A 27,285-nucleotide genomic window follows, 5' to 3' on the forward strand; every position below is an offset into this window, starting at 1 on the left:
TGACACAAAACAAAATGAACACCACCTAACGGTGTACGTTACGAACTAAAAGTAAACACTGGTTTTTATTTTTTCTTCTTTGAGCTCCAAATGTCAAAAATGTGCAAGAAAGATCTCATAAATGTTTTGATTATTCTCAAAAATCTTCTAGAAAAAAACTTGGAAAGTAAAATTTTTCATTTTTGCAACTCAGAATTTTTCTGTTTTTTCTTTTAGACTAATCTCAAAATATTTTTTCAAATAAAGTTTTGTTGTTTCAAACTCAAAATTATTTTTCTAGAATATTTTTATTAGTCTAAATATTTTGTTTTTTGTTTTTTTGCAATTTTTTTGTCTTTTCAAACTCAGAAATTCTAAGTTTTTTTTCTAGAAAATGAGTTTCTCACTTGCAAATTTTCAAGTTGTCAAACTCAGAAATTTCAATTTCGTTTCTAGAAAATTTTAGTGTTTTTTTTTTTAAACTTTTCAAAACCAGAAATAATTTTTTTTGTAGAAAATGTTTTTTTTTCCTAGCAAATTTTAAACTTTTCAAACTCAGAAATTTCAAAGTGTTTTTTCTAGACAATTTTCCAGATTAATCTAAATATTTCTGAGTTTCTTGGTAGAAATTTACTCCTCCTCGTTTTACTATTCCATCCACCTTGTCCCCAATATGCTGAAATCGTGATAAAGTTGACGTTTGTCAATGTTTTTCACTCTAGATGCATTTATGTTGCCTTTGGGACAACCCACACAGTGGGCTGTATTGTTCTGTTGTGAAAAGCAGGCTTGTCTTGTTAAAGAAAGGGTTTAACTTGTTTCTGTAAATCCTTTGCACACACACACTGAAGCCAAACACACACACTTTCCAACATGCCAATATATCACAGCTCCCAGGTCGGAAGATTGATGGCATTAAATTGCTTCTATCCAGGTTTTTTTTTTTTATCAGGATTTACAGACGTCGCTGTACCTACTGCTTTCCAGCACCACTCCCTCCCATAAATCATGCTTTTTCACCTTACCATGCTCTTTCTACACACTCTCTCACATTCACGCGTTTTGTGTCCAGACACACACACACACACCCTTTCGCTAATATGCACAAATGTACACACACATAGACTTTGGGATATGGCTGTAACAAGATAGATGACCTCCTTGTCGCCTGCTGCCACACACACAGAAACACAGCAACTCTGATGGAGCAACACATGTACATTTTTGACTCTGTAATGGAAAATGTCAATCTCTGTCGATGGCAGACCCTGGAAATGCACTGAATTTCTTCCCTTCTGCCCATCGCTCTCATTACAGGAAAATGTCACCTCATTTCCCAAGTACACGTCGGCTGATTAATTTCTGAAGGGGGAATGAGTGATAGACAAGGGGAGATGAAGAGATGAGGCATCCGTCCCTGAGGTTGTCGCCGTGCCTTTTTTTGGGAACTGTTTTAAAAAATGGATGGCCTTTTGGCAGGCACGTGCAGCGGGGGCGGCTGGGGGTGCTTGAGCACCTGCCCTTTTTGCTCCTGCCCCCATGTCACCTTTTGGTCAATTTTTATTTTTATTTTTTTGTATTATTTTCTAAGCCCTCTTCTGACACATAACGTACTAAAATTATTATTATTTTTTTTGTACAACATAATAAGCCCTCTGGTCACCTTGTTACCTTTGACCTTTTGCCCGTGACGCATGATGCAGTTGCCTCTCGCGCAGTGAGATGAGGCGGCTAACTGGAGCTCAACGTAGCGAACGTTCCAGATTACAGAACAGTTTTTGGTGAGTTATAAAAAATCATTTTTGGTGAAGTGGAGTAGACTTGCTGCTTGTCAGATGACGGAGAACGTTGAAGTATCATTCCTGCTTCAGCACGAAGTCGCGGTTTAAGCAGAGAGGTAATGAAAAACAACAGACACTGACAGGCCTCTGCGTCTGCCTTTCTCTGAAGAACTACTGAGCGGGAGGAGACAGCCAGGTGAGGAGAAACTGTTCTTATCTATCGATTCACTATTTTTATTATACAGACATTAGGCTGTTGTTGTGCTATTAGCTAGCTGCTAGCTAACATCTTTGCTAGCAAAGCAAGATAACTAAAAAGCTTCTCCCCTGTATCTATACTGATATCATAATTTAGTATTTATTATGCAATAAGGGCACATCGCCCGTCCAAAACTGATTATCTCCATAATGGATACATGTCCGATCTTCTAATTTCCTTTGCTGCATAATGTACATTTAGTTTATTCTGGCGTTAGGTAAATGTATCAGAAGGAGAAAAACACTTAAATAAAAGTCCAACAAGGATATTCATTTAGAATTAAAAATAACTCACCCTAAATTGCCATGATAGATATAATGAATGTAATAAAAGTGTCATTAATGAAGGGGAAAAAACTCAACCCAGACTTTAAGTTTAGGGTCTGGTTCGCAGAGTATAAAGTTACATTTTTTTCCCAATTATTCAATGGAAAAAAAAAACTAACCTCAGTTAAGTAAAATAAAATTGTAATCAAAACTTTTGGAATTGTAACAATTTCTTTTTTAAAAAAACAAATCGTTTTGTTTAAAAAACTTTTTTAAATTAAATAACTAATTTTTGTCTTGTGAACTTAGTTATTTGCCAAACATAAACTTTTATTTTCACACATCAGAAATCTTTTGCCCACAACGTCATGTGAGAATTACAAGCAAAACTTTGAGTCAAACAAAAACTTAGAATATTAAGAAAAGATTTCTGACAAGCACAAATAAGTTTGTTTAGCAAAAAACATTCACTTCGTGAGACAAATGTGTGATTTAAATGTTTTAAAAAATTTTAAGCAAAACTTGGTAGGCTTTTCTCATGGCGACATGAATTAACAATTCAATATTTGCTTTTGTTTTTTTCTTTTTTGTGCATGTTAAAGTTTGGTGCAGCTCTGCTTTCCTGAATGGATCGTCTTCATCTCCACTGCAGCAAACAGGCAGCTCTTTGTTTTATAGATTACATCACTAAAAGGTTGCATTGTGCCCTTGTTTATATTCTTAATACTTTAATTCTGTAAAGACAAACTATGTCTGGTGGTCCAGCTCTGATTTACATATCTTGCTAAATTGCGGGTTTGAATATTGCAATACTTTCCTATAACAAAATAGACCTGAGGAAAGAAATTACTAATAAAATATCTTACATATGCCTATGTAAGATATTTACATATGCCTATGTAAATATCTTACATAGGCATGTAAGATACGCCTATGTAAGATAGGCATATCTTACATAGGCATACATAGGCATATTTACATATGCCTATGTAATCGTTAGCTTTCGTTAGCTCGTTAGCTTTGATTGTATATGTCACATTTTTGTAATTTATTGTTGTTTATTAAACTCTGAAAGCTGAGAGGCTGTTAATATTCTGTCCTAAAATATGGTTAGATGGGCCCTTTTTATTTTTTTTGAGCACCTGTCCCTTTAGTCACAGAGAATTTATCAAACATCAGTTCTCTCTATTTTAAGTTGTATTTAATACAACTTAAATCTGTTAATAAATGATGGCGCTACAAATATTTTTGTGACAGATTTTCTGGACACAACTCAATGAATCACATAGTGACTAATAGGACTATCCAATCCAGTAATGCATATCAATTAGCAGGAGTATAAAAGACGTAAAAATAATGAACTATACTATATTAAGAAATTATATGTAATCCTCTGTGCTACATGAATGCAAATTAAAACATTTGCAACAAGTAAATTAAGTCCAATATTAGGTCTGTGTAAGCTAAACGTGAGAGTGAGACGTTTTATATATATATATAAAATATACACACACACATAGTGGCATATGCTGCCACCCCTGAAAAAATCCCTGCCACCGTCTTGCCACCCCATAAATATTTTTCTAGATCCGCCCCTGAGGCTTTTATATGGGGTCAAATGATAAGTTACACCAGAAATAAGACGAATAGAAACTTCATGGAGATGATAAAACTTGAAGAACAAATTAAAGAGGCTGAGCTCGAGATAAATGTAAAGGATTCTAAAGAAAAGCAACAAAAACTGCTAATATTAAGGGCAAAATATAACAAACTATCTACTACCAAAGCTTCATCAGAGATATTCAAGCTGAAACAATCCGACTACGATCAAGGAGAAAAGGCAGGAAAGCTTCTCGCCTGGCGCATTAGAGCTCTGCAGAATGAAAATACTTCTGATCCTCTAAAAATTAATGATCTCTTTAAAGATTATTACTCAAAATTATATACATCTAAAGGACACATATCACAAATATCACTAGATTCATTTTTTAACTCTAAATATCCCCACATTTAGTGAAACGGTTAAATCAGAGCTGAATATCCCGATATCTATATATAGATATCGGGATATCTATAGATATCGGGATTGGTATCAAGTACCAATCCCGATATCTATAGATATCGGGATATTCAGTACATAAATTTAAATATACATTTAAATATACATTTAAATTTATAGTACATAAATTTAAATATACTTCCCGGTCCGGATGGGATCCCTTTGGACCTTTATAAAATATTTAAAAACGGACTACTACAGCCCCTCTATAATATGCTTGCAGAAAGTTAAACCCTTAAAGAATTACCTCCTTCTCTACGAAATCCAACCATAACAGTACTACCTAAACCTGGAAAACCTCCCACCAGATGCCAATCTTTTCGACCAAACTCTCTTATAAATTCTAACATAATATCTAAAGTACTAGCACTTGGGCTTGAGAAATGTTGACCATCTCTTTCTGAACCTGATCAGAACGGATTCATAAAGGGGCGGCAAGCTAAATATGAACATCCCGATACAGCTTTACTTTCAACCTTGATGCAGAAAATGCATTCGACAGAGTGGAACATAATTATCTATACAATGTTTTATCTCAATTTGGCTTGGGTAGTTATTTCATAACCTGGATTAAAATAATTTATAATGAACCCACAGCCTCAGTTATAACGAATAATATTATATCTGATTCATTTAATCTAGCTAGGGGAACACGTTAAGCGTGTCCCCTCTCACCCCTCCTCTTTATTCTGGCAATTGAACCATTGGCTTTTGCCATAAGGAACAATCAAAACATACAGGGTATCAGAATAAAAAGTATTGAATCTAAAATTGGACTATTTGCAGATGACATTATTGTAATGTTGTCTAATCTGAAGTCCTCAATCCCTCAACTACTTAGAACTATCAATGAATTTTGGTTATCCATCCATTTTCTAACACCCTTTGTCCCTTAGTGGGTCAGGAGGGTTGCTGGTGCCGATCTCCAGCTAACGTTTAGGGCAAGAGACGGGGTCACCCTGGACAGGTCGCCAGTCTGTCGCAGGGCAACACAGAGACAAACAACCATGTACACTCACAGCTAGGGGCAATTTGGAGAGGCCAATTAACCTGACAGTCATGTTTTTGGACTGTGGGAGGAAACCGGAGTACCCGGAGAAAACCCACTATGCACAGGGAGAACACGCAGAAAGACCGGAGCCGTGAATCGAACCCACAACCTTCTTGCTGCAGGGCAACAGCTGTACCAACTGTGCCACTGTGCAGCCTACACACACACACACACACACACACACACACACAACTAGGGACAATTTGGAGAGGCCAATTAACCGGAGTGTCATGTTTTTGGACTGGGAGGAAACCAGAGTACCTGGAGAAAACCCACCATGCACCGGGAGAACATGCAGAAAGACTGGAGACGTGAATCAAACCCACAACCTTCTTGCTGCAGGGCAACAGCTGTACCAACTGTGCCACTGTGCAGCCTACACACACACACTCAAAGCTAGGGACAATTTGGAGAGGCCAATTAACCTAAGTCATGTTTTTGGACTGTGGGAGAAACCGGAGTACCCGGAGAAAACCCACGCACGCACAGGGAGAACATGCAGAAAAACTGTGGCCGTGAATCGAACCCAGAACCTTCTTGCTGCAGGGCAACAGCTCTAACTGTGCCACTGTGCAGCCCCCAAGCTAAATCCTATTTTTAAATTAGTCCACCTCAAATTTAATAAGGGGACGATGACTAATCTTGGTCAAGTTACTGACTCAAGAAATGGAGCAGCAATACTCACTGTCCAACAGGTGTGGGTTGTATTTGGCCCTGTCTTCGCACGTTGGGCAGGCGGCGTATTTCGATGTGTATGGAGCTCGAGCGCCGTAAACGTCTTCTTCCTTCGCCCTTTTGGCCAGGACAGAAGTTAACGTCTCAGAGTCTGGTCTCCTTCTAGGGCAAACGTCCTCAGCCGAGGACGTTTGTGGAAGATTGTCCAAATCTTCCCCTACGACTGCCCTGTCTTGAGACCGGTCTTGTGACGCCACTTCTGTCAGAGCAGAGGTTGAGGATTCAGATCCAACAACCTCTGCTCTGCAAACTTCCCCAGCCGGGGAAGCTTGCTTGGCCATCGGGGAAGGGTTGAAGAGATATGCATCAAACTCGTCGTACTCATTGGAGTCCTCCCTGTGACTGCTAATGTCAAATGTTATGTTCGGAAGAATTGTATTAAAAATCTTCCTCACTCCGGTTGTGATAAAATATCCAGCACCAAGAGTTAAAGGGAAAAAGACCGTGGCCACAACCTGTTCCATTCCTAAAATCAGTAATAAACAAACCTGCGAGGCGAAGAGATGATTGGATATAAGCTCCTGTTTTGAGAGCCAAGCATTCATAACCTCAGATGTTCTTTGATCTGTCATAGAGGATGAGGTCATAGCTACAATGAGCTCACTGTAGTTCTGGGGGAATGTCTTGCTTCTGATGGTTGCTATGGAAACGGTCAAATCAGTTCTGCATGACTCAAACTATTAACCCTTTACAACCATAGACATTAATACGTAGACCCCTCATGGAGCGCTGAGTCGTACGTAAAAGCGTCTGCCATCTTCTGTGTGGCAGCAGGGCGATCGGAGCTCCTTAAGTTCTGTGCTGTGTGGACTTGTTTCAACCGTTTTACGAAACAAACTGGATTCATGAGGATTACCTTCCCCAGGTAAGGATGAAAGATCAGAATTACTTGACTTTGCAGCCAGAAATTCGCTTCTAAACAACCGGAAAATATTTTCTACGGAGCTAAATTGGTGGCTGACTAAATACTTTTTTGCCCCACTGTATTCTTTAAATCTTTGAAAGGTGAAGATACGTCAGGTAATAACTGGATGTTTTCTGTTGCTTCTGTGTGATGAAAACCTTCATTATTGGCTGAGTGGCTTTGTTAATATTCTGTCCTAGAAGGCGGTTACATGTGCCCTTTATTTTTATTTTTTTTGAGCACCTGCCCCTTTACTGGCCTCTGCACGGTCCTGCTTTTTGGTTTGAGAGGGCGACGGAAACTTCACCGCTGTGTGACCATTGTCCCTTCAGTGTTTTAATGGATTTAAGTTTAAAAAACCGAACAATTAATCAATAACAATATATATCATGATAGACACGTGATCGATATCGACAGATAATCCGTCTGAACTCGGATTCAGAACCGTGCAGCATTCTGGGAGATTTAGGGAGAGGAAAGACTTTAGCTGCTTAAGCTCTCAGCTAGCTAAGCTCGGTTGGCGGCTTCAACTGAAACTCTCACTCTTTGGTTTCCTAGCAACAACTTTTCTTCATAACTGACTAAAAACAAGCAGTTATGAAAAGAGTAAAAACTAGATAAATCAGGAATGTCACCCTACCAGTTTGGCAGTACGTCAGATATTGACAACAACAAAACTAATCAATAATTATTGAAACTGACTGATATGAAATGAAGTTAAGTGTTTTCGTTGGTTGTCACATCATTAATGCCTCCAGCTGTTTTGCTTTTCGTTGCATTTCTAGTCAGGCTGGACAGTATGAAGACCTACCATGTACATACCATTCAAGTATCTTTGAATTTGAATGCTATGACCGTTTCATGTAGATAATTACTGATTAAATAAAAAAGTAAAATACTGTCAGAACAGATGTGACCTCACCTGTTTTATCCACACTTTACTCGTTTTCTCCTTTCTCTCCATGCCGTTGTTTTTTATTTACAAGCAGCTATGAGGCAAAACTTTAAACTGCTGCTGCGCAAGTTACTCAACAGGTTGTTTGTTGCTAGGTAACCAAAGAGTGAGTGAGTTGCTAGGTAACCAAAGAGTTGGCGAGTTAGTTGATCCCAATAATCTTTTAGCAACTAAAGACTTTCTTCTGCCTCCATTCCCCAGAATGCTGTGTGGAGACGTATTTTCTATTGATATTAATCATGTGTCTGTCGCAGTGAATATTGTTAATTTATTGTCCAGCCCTAATTAATTCAGTGGAAGCTGTTTTAGCATTACCACCGAAGCTAACATCTACAGCCCTTTTTATTACTGCTATTATGGTTGCAGCCAATCAGCACCAAGAAAAATAAATGGTCCGCCCAAAAACCTCGGTTCAGGTGACATGAACTTGACTGGAGACCGCTCCAGGAAGTGGACTACAGCGCAGGGCATTCTGGGTAAATACAACCAAAACAAATGTTTGGGAGAAATGGCTTTTGGTTTTTTACCAAAGACGAGAGAGAAATCCTACAACCGCTAAACTCTGTATTCATTTTAGTTTACATTTCGTGAAGAAGGAAGTAGCGCTCCTGTCTTCTTTTGAGGTTTTTGTGTCGTCTCCTTCAGTGGTTCTTGGTGCAGCGCCCCCACAGGCCAGGAGGGGAACAGGTTTTTCAAATACTATGATTCATTTGACACAAACCAACTGAAAATGTAAAAAATGTTGCAATTTTGGGGCAAAATCAAACTGATTCTACTGGACTATCAGGTGTGAAGACACCCTTAGTCAGATCAATTTCATTGTATCTGTAACTATTTTATTGTCAACTTTAGCTTTTATGATGGAAAAATAAGCAAAAAATTGACATAAAATTGATAAAAATTCATTTTAGAGAAGCTTTGTGGAAACATTGTTGGGCTTCATCTCAGATAATTCAACTGTTTAAATTTGACCTCAAAATGGTGTCCTGTATGCAGCTGAAGGGAAGAAATTTAAGAATATTAGGATATTCCCATTCAGCCAAGTTTTAATGATTCTGGTGGGAAAATCATGAAAATCTTAAAGTTTTAAGGTTCATGTCTGAGAAAACGTGTCTTTGTATCATTTCTCTTAATGTTAAGTCGTAATAGATCCGCATAAAATGCTGAGATAACTTGAAAAAAATATGTATTAGCGCCACTATCTGCTGATAACATGTTTATTTTATTAACAGATTATTACTATTGATTAATAAAATGGCAGCGAATGATGGCTGGAGGAAAAGAAAAGCTTTTTTTGGCTCTCACAGATATGAGACTGGTGTTTGTTGTCCCTTCTGCCTCACCGTACAGAGCGATGCAAACACATTTTCCTAAACATTAGGAGAAATTTAATGTCTGACTGTAGCTTTCAAGAGATGCGTAAAAAAAGAAAACACAAACAAATGAGGTGCAGGCAAACAGGAGATGCGGCGACAAATGTTTTACAGCTGCTAAATAATTAGAATCAGATACAACAGTGGCATTTTCCCACCCCGCCTGTCATAAACCAGATAATGTAAACAAATGGCCCTCGAATTGAAAACTGCGATACAAGGGTGGAGAGCGCGGCACACACACACACACACACACACACACACACACACACACACACACACACACACACCTCAGGACGCTGGAAAGACACTGTTTACTCTTCAAATTATTTTCTGATGACAGTCCAATTCTTTTCAATTTAAATACTGATTAAATTTCATACTATGATCACACAGCAGAGAATGTGTGTAAGAATTAATTATCCTCCAGCAAAAGTGAAATTTCTTCCCTCATTGTGCTGCACATCAATATTTCATCTAGTTCTCAATAGATCAGTTAATTTAAGGAATATAACCTTTGTAATTATTATCAGCGAAATGCCGCTCCGCTGATTTTTACCACAATCTCGTATTAAAAGACTTTGGTGGATGAAAATCTACAAGAGTAATTGCAGTTGAGCTTTGTGTAGGAGGTTGTTTGCTGTTTCCTGTTTTGTTAAATTAAACTTTAGTAAAATACTAATGGGAATAAATGATTATTCAGGAATGGAGAAGTCGGTAAACACTGAAGTTGAGGAGTTTTTTATTTTATTTCTGGATAAAATAACTGCAGTTCTTCAGAAATGTGATTTTCAGATAACTAGGACAGTCCCCAATCTGTCGGAAAGCATCAGCTTTGGATCCAAATCGATCTGTAATCAATATCATCCATCTCCCTCTAAAATGCCTATAACTGCTATTTTAATTGTTCAGATACCAAATATACATTAATATCAATTAAATATAACTGGAAACCATCTTAGCCTTAATGCAGAAGTAAATATCTACTCAATCACATCAAGTATTTTTGGTTGGTTTCTGGTACAAATATCTTTATACACTTGAAATAAGACAAAACTATTTCAATAAGTAAACGTGATTTAAGTCAGTAACTCCGTAATAGTCATGAAAAAGTACTAGTTATTTCACTTAAGACACATGAAAAATGTCTTCTTAAGTGAAACTATCTGGAAATTGAATTGGTAACTTTTTTTAATCAATATTAATTAGTTATTGACTTGAAACAAGCTCTTACATTTTGCTGAAAATGTGCTTGTAAGTTAGTTTGTCTTATTTCACGTGTACTAAGATATTTGCTCTAGAAAGTAGACGGAAATAATTGGTAATATTTTGTGTTTTTGCAGAACATTTTTCGTTATCTCCACTGGGGCTTTGGCCAATCAGGACCAGCGATTTGGATTCTTTGGCCAATCAGAGCCAAAGAAAGCAAACGCTGGTCCTGATTGGCTGATTTGAAAATGCCGGCAGAAACGCTCCTTATAAGTTTTCACTCCCTGGGATGAAGTGAACTCTAATGTTTTTTAATTACAGCATAAAGAAACTTATTCATGTGATTTTAATTGTGTTTTTTATTTAATGAAAACTCCACAGTTGCAAAATTGTGTTTTTTTTCGACGTCAGTGGAATATTTTGAGAAAGTTTTGCGTACATTTGTAATGGAAACAGTCGATATTTGCTGAGTGGACCTGAATCCTCCTGTTGAGGTAAATGGTTTTCATTTTCCAGCTGTTTGCTGCGACATAGATATAAACAAGGAGCGATGGCTGTTTGACGCTTTAGCTCCACTTTTGTCCTCCATTATTCTCCGCATAATAAAAATGGCGTCCTATAGTTGTAAAGCAATTACTAAGTCCACAGATCATTTAATTTGCACTTGCTAGACACACACACACCGACACACTGGGGGCAGACTGTTCCTGTGGTGTTGATTTGTTTTCCTTATTTTAGAATCCGACTTCCTTCCCTCCTGATCTGGATCTCATTTCCTGACACTTTTCCCTCAGGACTCGGTGAACACATGTTCAGTCGACTGCATGTTTGGCCATAACAGAAGCAGAGGTTTGACTGATTAGCTCTGGAAATGTTTCGGAGAAATGTAAGAGACTACAGATGGAGATTTTCTCTTTTTGCAACTTATTTTCTTCCGCAAATTTATCTTAATATGTAGTTTTGTTGTATTTATTTACAAATCCGTAAAGTTTTAGGCAGCAGTTCTACAAATTGTGCAGCCCTACAATCAAGTTATTGATTATCCAGTTTTTTTTTTGTTTGTTTTTTATCGAGATCCAGTCTATGCAAGGAGTTTTTGTTAGTTGAGGTAGAGATTTAAAGTTATTTCAAAACAAACATGAAAAACAAATCCAAACTCTTATCTTCAGTGTTACAAAAAACAGTCAACACTATACAAATTGTATAATACTTGCCTATTTGCGTGTTGTTGTTGTTTTCATTCAGTATCTAACATTCTGAATAAAACAATTTAAGTATCTCAAATAAAAAGATTCAGTGCTGCTTGACTTTATTGGCTGGTGTTTACAAAGTAGCCAATCAAGGAGTGCCAATCATTTTCCTTGCAGCTGATTGGCTGTAGATGTTAGTACTGCTAAGAGCTTTTCCACTGTGCACATTAATGCATATTCAGATATATTTGGTCTCTGTTAAAATAGGAGATTATTATAGTTTTTAGAGAGGCTCCAAATTCGCGGATTTTAGTTATTTGTGGTTCCTAACGCCAGCAAATACCGAGGATCCACTGATTTGTGGAGGATTCACACCAGTCCTGTTGATTTAGCTTTAATCAAACTCTAGATTGTTTGTCTAGAAAATCTGATTCCTAGAATCCAGATCGTTTTAACAAAAACCTTTTGTTAAATTTGGTGAAGAATGTTGAGCTCAGTGTCTTCAGTGGTTTTTGTTGCAGCGCCCCCACAGGCGTGGAGGGGAACAGGTTTTTCAACCGATTTGGTTTGTCAGTCACACAGTGTAAAAGAACAGCAGCAGCTGAAAATGGAAGAAATGTTGCAATTTTAGTCCCAAAGTGAGTCGAATCTATCAAACTATCAGGTGGGAAAACAACGTAAGATTCTTTATTTTTGGATTGACAAACTTCTCGAAGAAGCTGATTTAACTGAGTTAATGTAATATTCAAAATATTTCAATTTTTACAATCTGAGGCTGGATGATGTTACACAACTTATTCCAGTATTTCACTGTGTTTCAGGTGGAAAAAGCACGCAGGACGGTTTTAGCATTTGCAGGAAAAAAAAAACCTTGACATTTTGTCCATCTCTTGGAGGCGACGTCTGCAAAACTCCTTTAAACTCCATTCTTCAGTTTTCTATTTCCTCTCATTCATAATGGGGTTCATAAATCAACAGACCTATAATTAGTCCAGACGAGGAGGAACTTAGGAACGTTTTTTTGGATCCCTGGAGAAAATATTTAAAAGGAAAGAAGAAAATCTAGAGGATGAGAAAATCTCGAACAAACACGACCACGCGACTAATTACTACTACTTCTTCTTCTTGCCTTCATTTTGAAGAGAAGATCAACCCTGTAACTCACCAGAACTAATATCTGGGCGACTCGGAGAAGGTGGAGGAGTGTTTCTGGGCCTCCTGGCTTCCAATTATAAGTCCATTTGGTCACGGATATTTGAGGAGCGGCGGCAGCGAGAAAAAGAGAGCAGGAGAGAGATTTGAATATTTGGATATTGTGGGAGTTTGTTCCTCTCTCCATCAGCGCTCGCCGCCGCCGATCAATTTCTCATTCCATAACCTTGGAAACTGCTTCGGGTCACGACGAATCAATGAGCGCTTCTCCTACGGAGAGATAAATAATTATCTAAACTCTATGAATCACATAAATGACTTATTCATGCGTTATTTTATTTAGGTTACGCTGCATATTGGAGCTGTAGCGAATGAGATGGATGCTGACGGCTTTGGAAGGAGAGGACGGGCCGAGTCAGAAGGATGTGACTGATTTCTGCTTTTAGTTTCACAGCACTGCTGAAAAGTTTAAAGATTTAAACTGATTACATGATTTAAGATTCAATTACCTTTTTGTTTATCATTTTATATCAGTCGGAAATCTTTTACTCTTTCTATATTCAAAAACAAAAGTATTTTTGTCTAGTTTCTGGTGCAAATTTCTAAGTATAATTAACTTGTCAGCAAGAAGTAATAGTAGCTTGTTTAAAGCCAATAATTTATTAACATTGATAAAAAAAACTAAAGTCTGCCACAATAAAAGTGCTTCCTGTTTTGTTAATACAAACATATCAAAATAAAAGCACTTCCTTTGTTTTAATGTAGAAGTTTAACACTCATATTTACTTGCTACACTTGGGCAGCAGTTTATTCCTAATGAGACAAAAGCAAAGGTGCCTTTTTAGAGAGACATTACAGTTTTCAAAATAATATCAACTTAACGGATGTTTTTTTGATGGCGAGTGTTAAATGATAAATAGTATGATAAATATTAAAAGATTGAAATATAATCAAATGTTCATGTAATAATTTGGACCTGAGGACAAACAGAGGTGCACCAGAAGTTTTGAATTTGGTTTTTAAAATATGTATTTCAGTTGTTTTGATTTGAGATTGGACCTTAAATTTGGGTGAAAGGCTTTGAATAAATTACCTGCTAATATCTCTGAACATAACGGAGCTGCCTGTTTAGTTACAGACTATACGGTTGATAAAATTGACAACTTGCTACAAATATATTATGCTTTAATAATTTATTTTAATCCAGCATTACACAATAAACGAGTTTTATTTTGCGTAAGCTGGACGTGAAGATTAAAATCACGTTTGTGTGACCTGTTGTTGCTGAACATGAGGGTTTTAGTTTAATATTTTAGATGTAAAGTTTGTCCAAATTTATTTATTCTTTGACTTTTCTTTTAGTCAATAAGTTGTTTCTCCAGACATTTACTGGTGTTTTAAGTTTCCTTACGCTGCTTTTGGCAGTTGGTGGTTACCATAGCAACCAGTAACTGACAAGCTCCGCCCCCTTTTCTGTTGCGGTTCTGTAACGGTGGCATGTATCGGTATCAACTCTGTGTTTTCTGTACAAAACAGTTATAATACTGTACAAGTATTATATTTTAACACATTTTAGACAAATGTAATCGTACAGTGTTTAATAAGTAATTTTGGTATGTTTTGAACGTTTTTAACTTATTAATGTGCATTTTAGCTACGTTTAACTTTACAACTGTGATGCTAAATGCTGCTAACTGTGCATGGGGAGCTATTGCTCTGTAGTTTGTTTATGGTTATTTATTATATTTTATTTAATGTATAGGCTGTTTAAAACCCTATCTGACATGTTTTTCTCAAGCAGATCTCCAGGGAGATCCAAAGTCCTCCATTTTTTATATCACTTAAAAGCTGTCTGTGCCTTTTACAATTCCCATGGGCAGACTGGGTTTTTTCCCCCATCTCTTTGACTTCCTCTTACATCAGCAGATCCATGTTCATGTTCAATAAGTCCAAACGATGAAAAATGAAACGGCTTTACTTACCTCCTGGGGGAACACATGGATGATCACATCCAGTGAATAACGCTGACCGTATTGATCACGGTGGAGACGGAGCGTTTTTAGAGAAAGGTCTGTTTTGTGCGTCTTCAAGAACGAGAAAAACTATCTGCATCCATTCAGGCTGGATTTCCTGTTGACAGTTGTGCAGTCAGGAGACTTTTTGTTTTTGCTCCACTGACTCATTCAGTTGGAGTAAATTCAGACAAAAGAATGAATATGCAGGAGTTTGTGATTTGATTTGTTCAGGTGTCTGAGTCTCACCAGCCGAGCTCCTCTGAGCTGCATCTTTGTTAGAATCCATTTTAGAGTTTAATTCATTCATGTTCAAGTTTTTGACAACTGTAGCTTCTCTCTTTCCCAGCGAACCGTGAGACTTGTGAAATGGCTGAGAACTGGGGCTGCAACTGACTTTTAGTTACAGATTCATCTCACCATTATTTTGACTATTAATCACGTATAAAAAACATTAACACATTCTGTAGTTGCAGTTGCGGAAACAAAGTTCTGTTGAACCACAGCAGTTTGTTTCCTTTGTGTATTTAGGTAATTTTATTTACATTTGGTAACTGATTTCAGAATCTTTTGTTGGCCAAAATTATTTTTTGGCAAGTGGTCTCTGGATGGTAACAACAAAACTCTTGTCTTTTCCAGCAGTCATTGTACAGTGTATACAAAAGTAAAGACCAGCTGACCAAACGTGCTGGAGCTCTGCTTGGGTTGCTAGGTAACGGGCTGGGCTTGGCTGAGGTTGCTAGGCAACAGTGCAGTGCCTGTTGAATGTGACTTAGGAGAGTTTTGAAGCGGCTCATTTTTTAGACACCAAAATATATTAACTAATGTAATATAATCAATACATTAATTATATTGCCATAAAAATGTCAGAGGGTGTTTTTTTTTAAGAGCTTGGGATGTTTTTAGACAGTTGAAACCCAAATGGAAATATAAAAATGTGGAAACTGAATTTTGCAGTTTCACAGGATCTCACTACATACATGTTTTTTCCTACATATGAAGCTGTGTTTTGCTTTCTGCCTTTTTGAGTTTGAGTACTTTTGGGAATTTAGTGTCCACTATTTTATTTTTTCAGATTGTTTCACTTGCATTATACCTAGTTAGCATGAAAAGGTTTAAGACGGATCATTTTTGTTTGAAAACAAACTAAAAAACACAAAATAAGTTGACAACTTCGTTCCTTCTATATAATATCTCTTTATTTCATTTTTATTGGCTTCATACAGCGAGCAACTGCTGCCAAAAATCTACAGTAGTATACAAGTGGCATACAGTCTGTGAGTTTCATTCTTTTTCTCCATGTTGAGTGATTTCTGTACACATCTTTACAAGACCTTTCATTCCTGTAATACTTCATATTTCACAGTAAACGTTCTTTAAACCATTAAACATTTTTTGTCTTTGACTGCAAAAATCTAGAATATGTCTAGGTTTTTGTTGCACTTGCATACACTGATCAGCCACAAGATTAAAACTGTTACTGGTCATAATTTATCACAGCATAAATCTGAGATTTTCCTTCCAGATGACGGCAGAACAGAAAACTGCTATGGAAGGAGATTAGGACCATCTGGAAGAAAATAACTCTGATTTTCTTTCTCAGAATGTTGACATTTTATCTCAGAAGAATAAAGTCAGAATTCTGATTGTATTTCTAACTCATAATTTTGACTTTAATGATATAAAAAGTTAATTTTCTGACCAGTAAGAATTCAGATTTTGTTTCCATAGAATTCTGACTTTTTCTCAGAATTTTGACTAATCTGAGATTAAAAGTCAAAATTATGAGGAAAAACTCAGATTTATTTATTTCTCAGTGTCCCTAATCCTCTTCTGTCCATATAACACCGATGGTTTTAATGTTGTGGGTGACCATTTATAATTCTCACACTTATCCATACAAACAAGCAGACCTTTCTCCTCCATATTCTCCACTTTTTGATCTTTTGCCTGCAGGTTTTTCTTCTCATAGAAGCCCATTGGTTTTGTCCTCCAGAACCGCCCGTGTTCCAGATGAAGCTCTGAGTTTCTGTGAGTTTTGCCTTCAGAGTCTCTCAATGTCTCTGTATTTCTTCCTCAGTCTAGAAACCTGGTCCCTGAATAGGACGGGGTCCAGCCTCATCTGGGAGTGCACCAAAGGCATGAAGCCCAGCCAGCGGCTGAAGGCGTTCATGCAGGTCTGTCGCTGAGCGAAATGGTCTGGGTCGGCCCATCGAGAAGCTTTGGAGCCCTGAGTGTAGAGGACAAAGGAGAGAATGAAAAGTCAATAGATAAAAAATGAATATAGATTAGAATTGGTGCAAAAATTAAATTTTGTCCAATACAGTAGTGACTTCCAAAGTATGTTGAGACAAATAAAGTATAGGTTGTAACATAGAATGTTTAAAGAGTGCAAGTACTTTTGCGTGGTAAAAGTTTTTATAACCCCAATACCAAACCCCCTTTTGACCCCAATACCAACCCCAATAGAAATCCTAATTCTGAGAAATAAAATCTGAATTCTGTGAAAACAGTTTTTTTGTGCCCCTGATCCTCTTCAGAAGTCGGATACATGCATTTAGTGTCTTATACTTTCTTCCTGAATCTGAAAGGCCCTCTATTAGACTGTGAAGCTGGGGGGAACTCGAGGGAAGCAGAATCAGCCTTGGCATTGGGATGAGGAGATTGATCCAATGGCTGCTGGAGGTCATGTAGGATAATTAAACTCCAACAAATCAAGTGACAGACGCGGTTTGGCACTAGAATCAACATTTTCCTCCAAAAACACAAAACTCCTCAACGTCAGTTCATTGAAGCTGCTCTTGTTGGTCAAAGTTTCCCAAACATTTCAGCTACTTTTACCTTCTTGGTGCTAAATGTCTCGCCTGCGTTGCTTGAAGCAAAGTCACAAATCAACAGTTGAGAGGCAGGAAAAGTGAAATGAGTGAAGTCAGGGGTAAATCTTGGTTTGCTGTGCTGCCTTCACAATTAAGACATTAATCACCGAGTTCATACTGCAGAGTCATCGTCCTGCCTGTGGTCAGGCCATCAATCAGAACCTGACATTGAGCTGGCTACGTCAACACACACACACACACACACACACACACACACACACACACATTGGGCTTTCCTGTGTAACAGCGGTGTCAAACTCATTTTCGTTTTGGGCCAAATCAAGATCATTCATGCTCTTAAAGGGCCGGTTGTGCCAGAATGTGCTGATAAAATCTGTTCAAAGACTGAGAAAATATCAACGAATCCTTAAAATGAAGTAATATTGAACATCTGATCCAGGATTTTGATTGTTTTTATAGAAATCAAAGTGTTTGTGGTTTTAATCTGGAAATATTTGCAATATCTATTTATGACGGTAAATGAGACTTTATTACTCGCATGGATTATAATCTGACATCAATTAAGACTGAGGCAGCTGTTTAGTATTAGTAAAGTTTTTGACAATTTTTGAGAAAAATCTGCAATAAACCACCAATTATGTATTAGTTCAAAAAAGTGCTGGGATTTGTTGATTTTGAATGAATTTCCATGATAATAATCAGGAAACTGGAGGGCCTGCTTTATATAATTTGGTAAACTTCTTCTTATGCAAAATTCGTAATTTCTACCAAAACACTGAAGTAACTGGTTGTGGACATTGGTAAGACTCATGATGACCAATTTTGTTTTCTTGCCCCAGAAATTATTGCGTTAAACAGTAAAACTGTCGTTTTGAGGCCATTATTAAGCATCAATAATGGCATAAAACTGCAAGTTCTCCCTCTCTAAGCCAATGAGCTTTAATTTTGTTCAACACTGGAACTGGATAAGACATTTTAAATATCCAATAATAACTGAATGAAAATTTACAACCCCACACAACCAAAACCATAAATAAAATACATGAAACAAAATTGCTTTCAATGAAATGTGAATGGAAATTATCTAGCCCATTTTAAATCTTTACAGAAAAGTATTTCTGTTTTTTATCTGAACTATTTTCTCTTTGCTCTGGTGAACGGATATAAACTTTAATTTGGAAGACCTTCAAACTGAAAGCTGACCTGGAACATATCAATAGCTCGTTAAAGAGTAGAAGAAGAAAACGCTCTTCCTGACTTGTTTAATGATAAATAGAGTATCGTGTTTCTGACTCAATCTGCTGCTAACTCACTTTGATTTTTAAATCTTTCAGAGCCTTAGAGCTGCAATCAGTCTCCACTTCAGGCGCTGGATGATTTACAGCACAGACCTTAACATTTATAGCATGGCGGTAGCTGGCAATGGCATTATTATAGAGCTCAATATATTTATTTTCCAGTATTTTATTTGGTCAGAATCCTTGAATACAAATGTGTTTGCTGTTCAGTAAATCCTGTACTTTGTCCATAAATCCTCATTTCTTTCATCTAAACTTTTCTTTATTAATTTATTACATATATCCTGCAAACAAAACCTTCTTTTCAGTTCATTCTGCAGGTTTCGTCTCTTTCTGCTGAAGTCACGGTCATTTTGTTAATCTGGTCTCTCTAAATTCACTGTAAGTGTTAAATTGTTGAGGATAAAACACATCAGCAGTTTGACTTTATAAGTTGATTCTACAGCACAAAAAAACAAATTTCAACATTTTTATAAGTTTAAAAATAAATAAAAGATCGTTTTATATCATTTTAATGTTTTCTCTGGAAAATTTGAAATTATTCCTGGTTTCCTTTTCAAGAATAAATGTCAAATTTTATTCTAGAAAATTTCTGAGATTAAACTCAAAATTTCCTAGTTCTTTTTCTAGCAATTTTTTGGCTTTTGGAACTTTAAAATTTCCAATATTTTCAAATAAATTTTGGGAAATTTTTAAAACTCTGAAATCTCAAAGTTTTATCTACAAAAATGTCTGAAATCAATCTGAGTTTTTTTCTAGCAAACTGTCAACAGTTCAAGCTCAGAAATTTTCACGTTTTCTCTGGAAACTGTCTGAGATCAATCTCAAAATTTGTTTTTCTAGCTAATATTTGCCTTTTCAAGTTCATAAATGTCCATGTTTTTTCTAGAAAATTTCTGATTATCCTCAAAATTGGCAGAAATGTACTTCTCTTTTTGTTTTCTGTCTATAATGGCCATAATACACCTTCATACTTAACCATTCTGGTATGGCTCCCCCATCTTTGTTTCCGTGTCTACTGGCTCCTCTTAAGGATGACCTGCAGCGCCCTTTGCTGGATGGAGGCCAAACTACAACACTAAAAGAAGCTCTAAGCTGCCTTTGTTAGTGAATCAAGTAATTTTATTAATCTAGTGTGTTGTGTGTTCTTGTGTTTCAGTGAAACTGCGTCACCTGGCCCATCATGGTCTCCTTGTACTGCTTCTTCTGTGTGACTTTGATGGGCGGCTGCTTGGAGACGGCTGAAACCAGGAAGTTCATCAGGATGTCTTCGCAGTTGGCCATGCGGTCCACCATGGTCAGCAGGCTGGCTGGGATGTAGTGAGTGAACAGGAAGTGGTAGTATCTGATGCACACAGTGAAGAGAGCTTCAGCGTTCTGGATTCCTCGTTCTGGTCTTTTAAATTCAGAGCTGCTGTTGTGTTGCTCTCGCAGCGTGGGAACACTAGATCACTGTCAGGTCTTTTACCTCCCTGCCAAGGTCTGCACTCGCTCGCTCTTACACACACACACACACACACGCACACGCACACACACCACCTCTAATTCGTGTTGTCTGCTTTTGTTGGCATTTGAGAGTCGAAATAACAAAAGAACTAAGGAGGTGCATTCAGCATCCAAACAATGGAGCGAAGAGAAAGCCGTTTATCTGCGAGACAAGACGCCTGGAATCCCTTTGGAGAGGAACACTCTCGGCTGTTCAATTTACCGCTCTGCTACATGCTCCAACTTCACTTTTTTTTCTTTCAAATTTCATTACTAGTATCACATTTTAAACACTTTTAGATAACAGGGCAGTAGAGAAAGCTATATTGTTTCACGTTATTCTCTAGTGAATGAAAACGGTTAATGTGGCCGTTTTAAAGGTTTGGCTTGGAGCCGCTTGCAGAACAATTCTGACCCAAAGAGCCAACAGTAATGATGACAGAATGAGCTTCACTGTGAACAACGGACAGCATCTGTCCTCACAGCCGACATGCAGCTGACATCCGGTGAATAACTGCAATGATTAGTGGATAAAACATCGGCACATTCTGCTGATTTTTCATTTATACATTTTTTTATACATTAGAAATACAGTAAAAGTTACAAATAAACATTGCAATTCATTTTAAAGCAACAAAATAAACATTTTATTGCCTACAACAGCCTTCCTTTAGTGAACACCTGATTATCTTTTTTTTACACATTTGTTAAAATTATCTCCATATTGTGACAGTTTATAATAGAGATAATAATCTCCACTTCCTCTCTGAGCTACCAATGCTGTTTGAAGAAATGCACCAAAAACAACCAATCAGAGCCAAGAGGCGGGGCTTAGCGCTGCCAATCACTTGGGACATCCGCAGTTTAGATAAAAACACAGAAATACATGCAAATAGTTAATGAAAAGACACGTGTCTATTGTATGCATCTTATTATTTGCCATTTTCTTGTCTGGTTGTATTTCTAGAAGCATATTCTGAGTAAAAGAAGGATTCTGTGAATAAAAATAAGTGCAGGGCTTTTTCTGGTCAGCTGGACGTCATTCTGGGCTTTGTACCTGTGGTAAAAAGCTGCTCCTGTAAGTACCATGGAGTAGTCATTAGTCCACTTGGAGGTGTAGCCCCAGCGTGATCTGGAACTATCCCAGTAGTGGCTCCTCGCCGGATAACCCACAATCCGCTCCGGAAAACTTTGCCATACAATGAAAGCAAAGTCCACCTGGGGAAGCATAAAAGCAAAGACAGCCAGGGTGGAAAGAGAAGAAAATTGAGGGTAAATGGAAATCACAGCAGTTGCCTTCTTTCTTCTCTTTTAGCACTTTAGCTTTGCACAGTGTAAGATTTGGAGCCAGCTGTCAACAGAAATGCGATGTAATGATTCCACTTTTAATGTAGCTCTGCCTCTACAGGTGACTGGGCCCAATGTTTTTCATCTGTCCAGCCGTCTTCGTAGCTGTGTGGGGAAATCTGCAGCAAACTATACAAGTCGAATCAGGCGGAGCCGTTTTATATGACAGGCTAAGGTTTGTTCAGGTGGAGTTTCTAGGAATTAGTTGTTGGTGCTTTACCTGCAGAAGGTGAGTGTTTCTGATGTGTGTAATTCAAACTGGAGCCACAAAAAGCAACTTAAAAAATTCTGAAATGAGCTAAAGCTTTGATGGTGGACGGCGAACGTCAACATTTTATTTTATTTTCCCAGTCTAAATATTGCAATGCTAAAACTCCACATATTTCCAGTAGCATCAGTGATTCTGTGAGGATTACGGTGGCTTCCAAACGTGTTGGAAGTGATTTATTTTGATTCCTTAAACAAGTTAGGACAGGACAACGGGTGAACAGAACATGTTTTACACTAAATCATTCTTAGATTACATTAAATCCAAGTAAGCTGCTGTTGGCCACAGCCCCCAACTCAACATTTACAATCACACGTGAAAATGGCTGCAAACAATTCTACAACAGTAAGCTTTGAAAAGCAGAAGTGGAGCCTCCTGCATGACCAAAAAGAATGGAGCAAGTTATTTCTGGATGGCAAGTGAACAATAAAACACTTGACTATTGTACAGCATATACAGTGCTGACCAAACATGCTGGAGCTAAGCTTGTGTTGCAGGGTAACGGGAGTGCTGGCGTGGCCGGGTAACGGGCGGAACTCTGCTGGCGTTGCCGGGGTAACGGGCGGAACTCTGCTGGCGTTGCCGGGGTAACGGGCGGAACCCTGCTGGCGTTGCCGGGTAACGGGCGGAACTCTGCTGGCGTTGCCGGGGTAACGGGCGGAACTCTGCTGGCGTTGCTAGGTGAGGGGTCAATGTGTGCTGATTTGGAGGCTTCTGACAAAGATAATTCCTCAGACACCAAAAACATCAACTTGTTGCTAAAAAAACAGCTGGGTGAATTCTTTAAGCATTTGGTCTGTTTTTAGAAGCACTAGAAAGCAAAATGAAAGTATAAAAATGTGCAAAATGTGAATTTACTTCAACTGTAATGTTTCACCTGTAAGATCTTTAATTAGCAAAGTTATCAATCGTATTTACTCAAGTTTATTTATTCTTCTGTAATTTTTTCACCATATTAAAAAAAAACCCCAGATTACAAAAGTAGATGAACAATATTTAAATTCCTATCGATGACAAAAACACAGCAGTAAAGTGGAAACCTTATGTGGGATTGTGTGGAGCACCTGGCCGTCCTTGAAGGAGTCTGATCCACCTGACAAAGACCCTCCTTTGAATTCAAAAGCACCACTGAGACACGCGGGCAGACACACCAGAGAATAAGGGGATCAGCACATAATGAAATACTTGGCTACACAGACACCGGCGCGCGCACATCACCTGGGGAAGCGGACAGAAAATTAATTACCACAACTGCACGGAAGAAGAGCCGGCGTTGGGGAGGAGAGCCCTGAAAGTGGATGTTCTTTAGTGATACCTTGCGGCTTCTGTCATGAATCGTGTGAGCAATTACTGTAAAGCGGCGGCGCTAAGCCGAGAGAAAGGTTGCAGCTGCCGCTCCCAATGCAGCCGCCGATCAATTGGCGGCGTGTGTGGTTGAGTCTGAGCGCGTCATAACGTCTCCACGGCCGGGCTGAAAGGATTAATAATATCCTGCAAATCTAATTTTCCCCTCGGTGATGAAGAGGTAAAATGGTGCGTCAATGACAGATTACAGGACTCCTTATTCTTATTCATACTTCTGTTGTTGGGGCATTAAAGATTAGTCCGTTAATTTGCAATGAATGCAGCTCAGTTACTGTGATTTAACACAGAAGTCATTGAGATGTCGTACGAAGTGATAAAAGTACAACTTTGTGTTATACATACTAATAGATGCTACAAGGCCGACATTGATCTACGGATCAGAGGGTCAATCTAGCAATAGATCTGTTCAAATCTCTCCTAACATTTGGGTTTAATGTGTCCAATGTCATGAGATGAGACGGGCACAAGGCATTGTAAGCCCTGGTACTGGCTTCAGTTTCAGTGTTTTTCTTTGTCAGAGATTGTTGCTCTGTTGAGCCTGAGGTATTTGACTTATTTGGAAGAAAACTTGCAAAAACTCAGCTTTTTTCTGCTTTTAGAGGAACCAGGGTTGTAATTTATTTCGTTGACTTTTTGTCTAATTCAGTTTAATGAATTTTTTCATACTTTGTTTCATTTTTAGGTCAGAGTATTGGGCAATGAATACTGGAAATGTTTCTCAGTTTGTTAGTTTTTGATAACTATGACAGCCGTAGGGAGAATTTACTGTTGGTGCAAACCAGTATTTTTACTTTAACAAGTCTTGTTTTAAAGATATTCTGAATCCCAATGGGATTATTGATAATAGCTGAACAAAAATACATATTTTAAATTTGCTGCCTGTTGGAAATATGAGTTAAGGATCAGAATTTGATGGGAATGCAGAAGAAAACTGTGATTTTAGTAAGATTAGCATACCAGCTGATAGTTTAAAATGCTAACTCCATAATCACTTAGCCCATGTTTTAGATTTACCTGCTATTGCTTTACTTTTAATAAATGATAAATGTTTAACAGCAGGAAAACTAGTAAAAAGAGCATTACTGATGTCATTCTGTCTTAAATTCATAGTTTCTCAACAAAAATCAGCAACAAAATTCATAAAATCAGTGAGAAAGTTTGAATTAAGAGTCAGAGATTATTAACAAATGTGTTAAAAAATAGAAAGTTAGTGGATGTTCAAGAGGCCCAAAAAAGCTTCTTTTAAAAGCTAATTTTCTTAAACTGGACAAACTGATTTTGAGATAGTTCGTTAATCTGAAGTCTGTTTACTTTTTGAGACTTAAAATCCAAAAGGAGAACAAAATCTGTGTTTGATTCATACGATGGTGAGTAAAGCTTTAGATCAATAAAGGTTAGAAATAATATATAAGTATTGGTAACTTTGTGCTTTAGTGGTTAAATAGTAGGTAAAGTAGTAAAAACATTTGAAATCATACTGAAATTAAATTTACATTCAGAAATCTAACATGAGCTGCAACAACTGTAACGTATAATTTAACATTTGCAGGTTAATTGCAGTTTTGCACCGATTCCTGCATGCAGCACCGAATGAGAGGCGTCTGTTTCATCTCCTCTAATCTCTCCTAGTGGAATAAAACTCATTTAATTAACTGAAATAACGTAATCAGCAAACTGGCAAAGTCAAGCTTCGCTGAAATAATGCAATATGAAAAATGCTAATGAATGTTCAATCGTGGCGATTTTCTCATTCCCTGACCGTATTTAAAGGGCACCAGGAGGGACGAATTGGTCAGAGCATCAGAGATTCACTGATTAGCTTCTTATTGCTCCCGTTTCAGGAAGAAAGCAGCTGCTCCCACTTGGACCTAACGATTATTTTAGTTACCGATTAATTTATCAACTGTTTTAATGATTAATCAATTAATCGGATAAGAAAATTGGCCCATTCTGCAGATTTTATGTAAACCTTTTTTTGTGCAATATTAGAAATACAATTCAAATCTATTAAAAAAAATTTTTAATTGCCATTCCTTTTGTGTTAAATTTGATTCTTGTATTAAAGATGCAACATTAATGTGAAAGGTTCAGCTCCTTCTGCTTGGTGCAGCATCAGTGCAGAGCAGAGCTGATATGTTGACAATTATTTCCACTAATCAATTATTTATTAGACAGAAAAATGTGATTAATAGATTTTTTTTCACAAACTCTGAACTGGGTGAAGCTGAAACTGCAGCTTGAGTTTTGGGTAGAACTAGGAGCGTCTCGATAATCAATAAATCAATTAATCACATGATAAATTAGAGCAAAATCAATCATTTCCATTTGCATGAATCATCGTTTTTCTCTTTTCTACCAAAAACTAGACGATAAAAGTCTTCAGTCTAGTTCTCTGGTCTCAACTGGCCGGTTTTCATTTTATTTGTTGTTTTATTTATTTTAAATATTTAAAATTTCTTTCACTTACAGTGTTAAATATTCATTAGAATTTAAAGTTGATTGAAAATCAAATTTCTTGAAAATGGTCTCAAAACAACAATATTATCATTTATCGCAATAACTTCTGTGAAAATGTATCGTCTAGTAAAAATGTATTGTGACATATTTACTAAGTTTGTTTTTTCCCCTTGTTAAATGTAAAATGTAAAAATGTTTGACAGGTTTAGCTGAAATACTGCTTTGAAAATGTCGTTCACCATTTTTGAGTCACTACAAATAAAGATTAATCGATTACTAAATCAGTTGGCGATTATTTGAATAACCGATTCATCACGATTAATCTGATTAATCCTATTAAAGAACAGGAGTTTATAATCTTCCACAGGCGGTGAATCTGTTTTGTTTTTGTTAGTTTTAGTACATTTACTGATTGTAAAATGGACCCTGGTACGACGACTCGCGGTTCTTTAAATTGTTTTAAATGAATGCCACTGGAGTGTTTCTGATCCTCTGTTTTAACAACATCTCAGACTTAATCAAATATACTCTATGTGCTCTGACAGAGTAATGATACAGACGCTGAGGTAATGGCTCTGGCAAAACTCCGGACTCCATGAAAGCACTTTGTTTTTCATTAAATCTTACTCAGCCGGCTCTTTACTTTCCTCTTTGAGCCGTAATTGTTGCTATGCATTCTGTCCCTTTAATTGCTCCATCTTTTCTCCTTCCTCTCCATTTCTTGCTTTCTTCTTCACTTTTCAGGTTTTTCTTACATCTTTAAAGTCATCAACAGAAGAATTTTGAAAAAAGAAACCAGATTCTTGCAGGTTGAGCTTCCTTTTAACAGTAAAACACTTTTGTTTACCTCTGAGTGGCTGATGCACCGTTTAGCAACGCGAGGCAATTCATTTATTCTGATCATTATTCATGACTTTACGTGGACGGCTTGTGCCATTTCATCACCGATCAATACTGTGTCAAAGTATCACCTCCTCCTCCTACTGGCTGAAACCGACTGGAAGTGAGACAGAGATCATAGTGGGAAGAGGACAAAAAATGCTTTTTACCAATAAACTGTCCCAGTTTTAACTGAAAGTGAGCATTTGAGTGAGGTTTTGGATTTTTGACTGGTTTTGTTTTATTATAATATTCTACATTGTTATAATTTACCTCCCCATCTATGTTAAAAATAAATGTTTGCAGGTATTTTATTAATTTGCAGCTTTATACTGTTGTAAAAACATTCACTTTGAATGTTTAAAATACTTTTTGGTTTGTTTGTTGTTTTTTTAAGTGTATGTGATTGTGATGTATGAACATT

General features: G+C 37.3%; 1 protein-coding gene across 5 annotated transcripts in view; it reads right to left on the reverse strand.

Moving 5' to 3' along the window:
* Positions 1 to 16,106: 16,106 nt before the first annotated feature.
* The window catches only part of LOC103457265 (exostosin-1), a 224,779-nt gene continuing 213,600 nt past the window's right edge, over positions 16,107 to 27,285 (reverse strand). For all 5 annotated transcript variants that reach the window (XM_008397276.3, XM_008397275.3, XM_081602809.1 and 2 more), the window contains 3 exons: positions 21,603 to 21,763; positions 20,234 to 20,405; positions 16,107 to 17,155 (listed from right to left, as the gene is read on the reverse strand). In XM_008397276.3, coding sequence (XP_008395498.2) covers positions 16,970 to 17,155; positions 20,234 to 20,405; positions 21,603 to 21,763 — 519 coding nt within the window. In that variant the 3' untranslated portion in view covers positions 16,107 to 16,969. The remainder of the gene's footprint in view (positions 17,156 to 20,233; positions 20,406 to 21,602; positions 21,764 to 27,285) is intronic.

This window comes from Poecilia reticulata, chromosome 21, assembly GCF_904066995.2.
Source record: "Poecilia reticulata chromosome 21, P_reticulata-male-v2, whole genome shotgun sequence".
NCBI classification, from domain to species: Eukaryota; Metazoa; Chordata; class Actinopteri; order Cyprinodontiformes; family Poeciliidae; genus Poecilia; species Poecilia reticulata.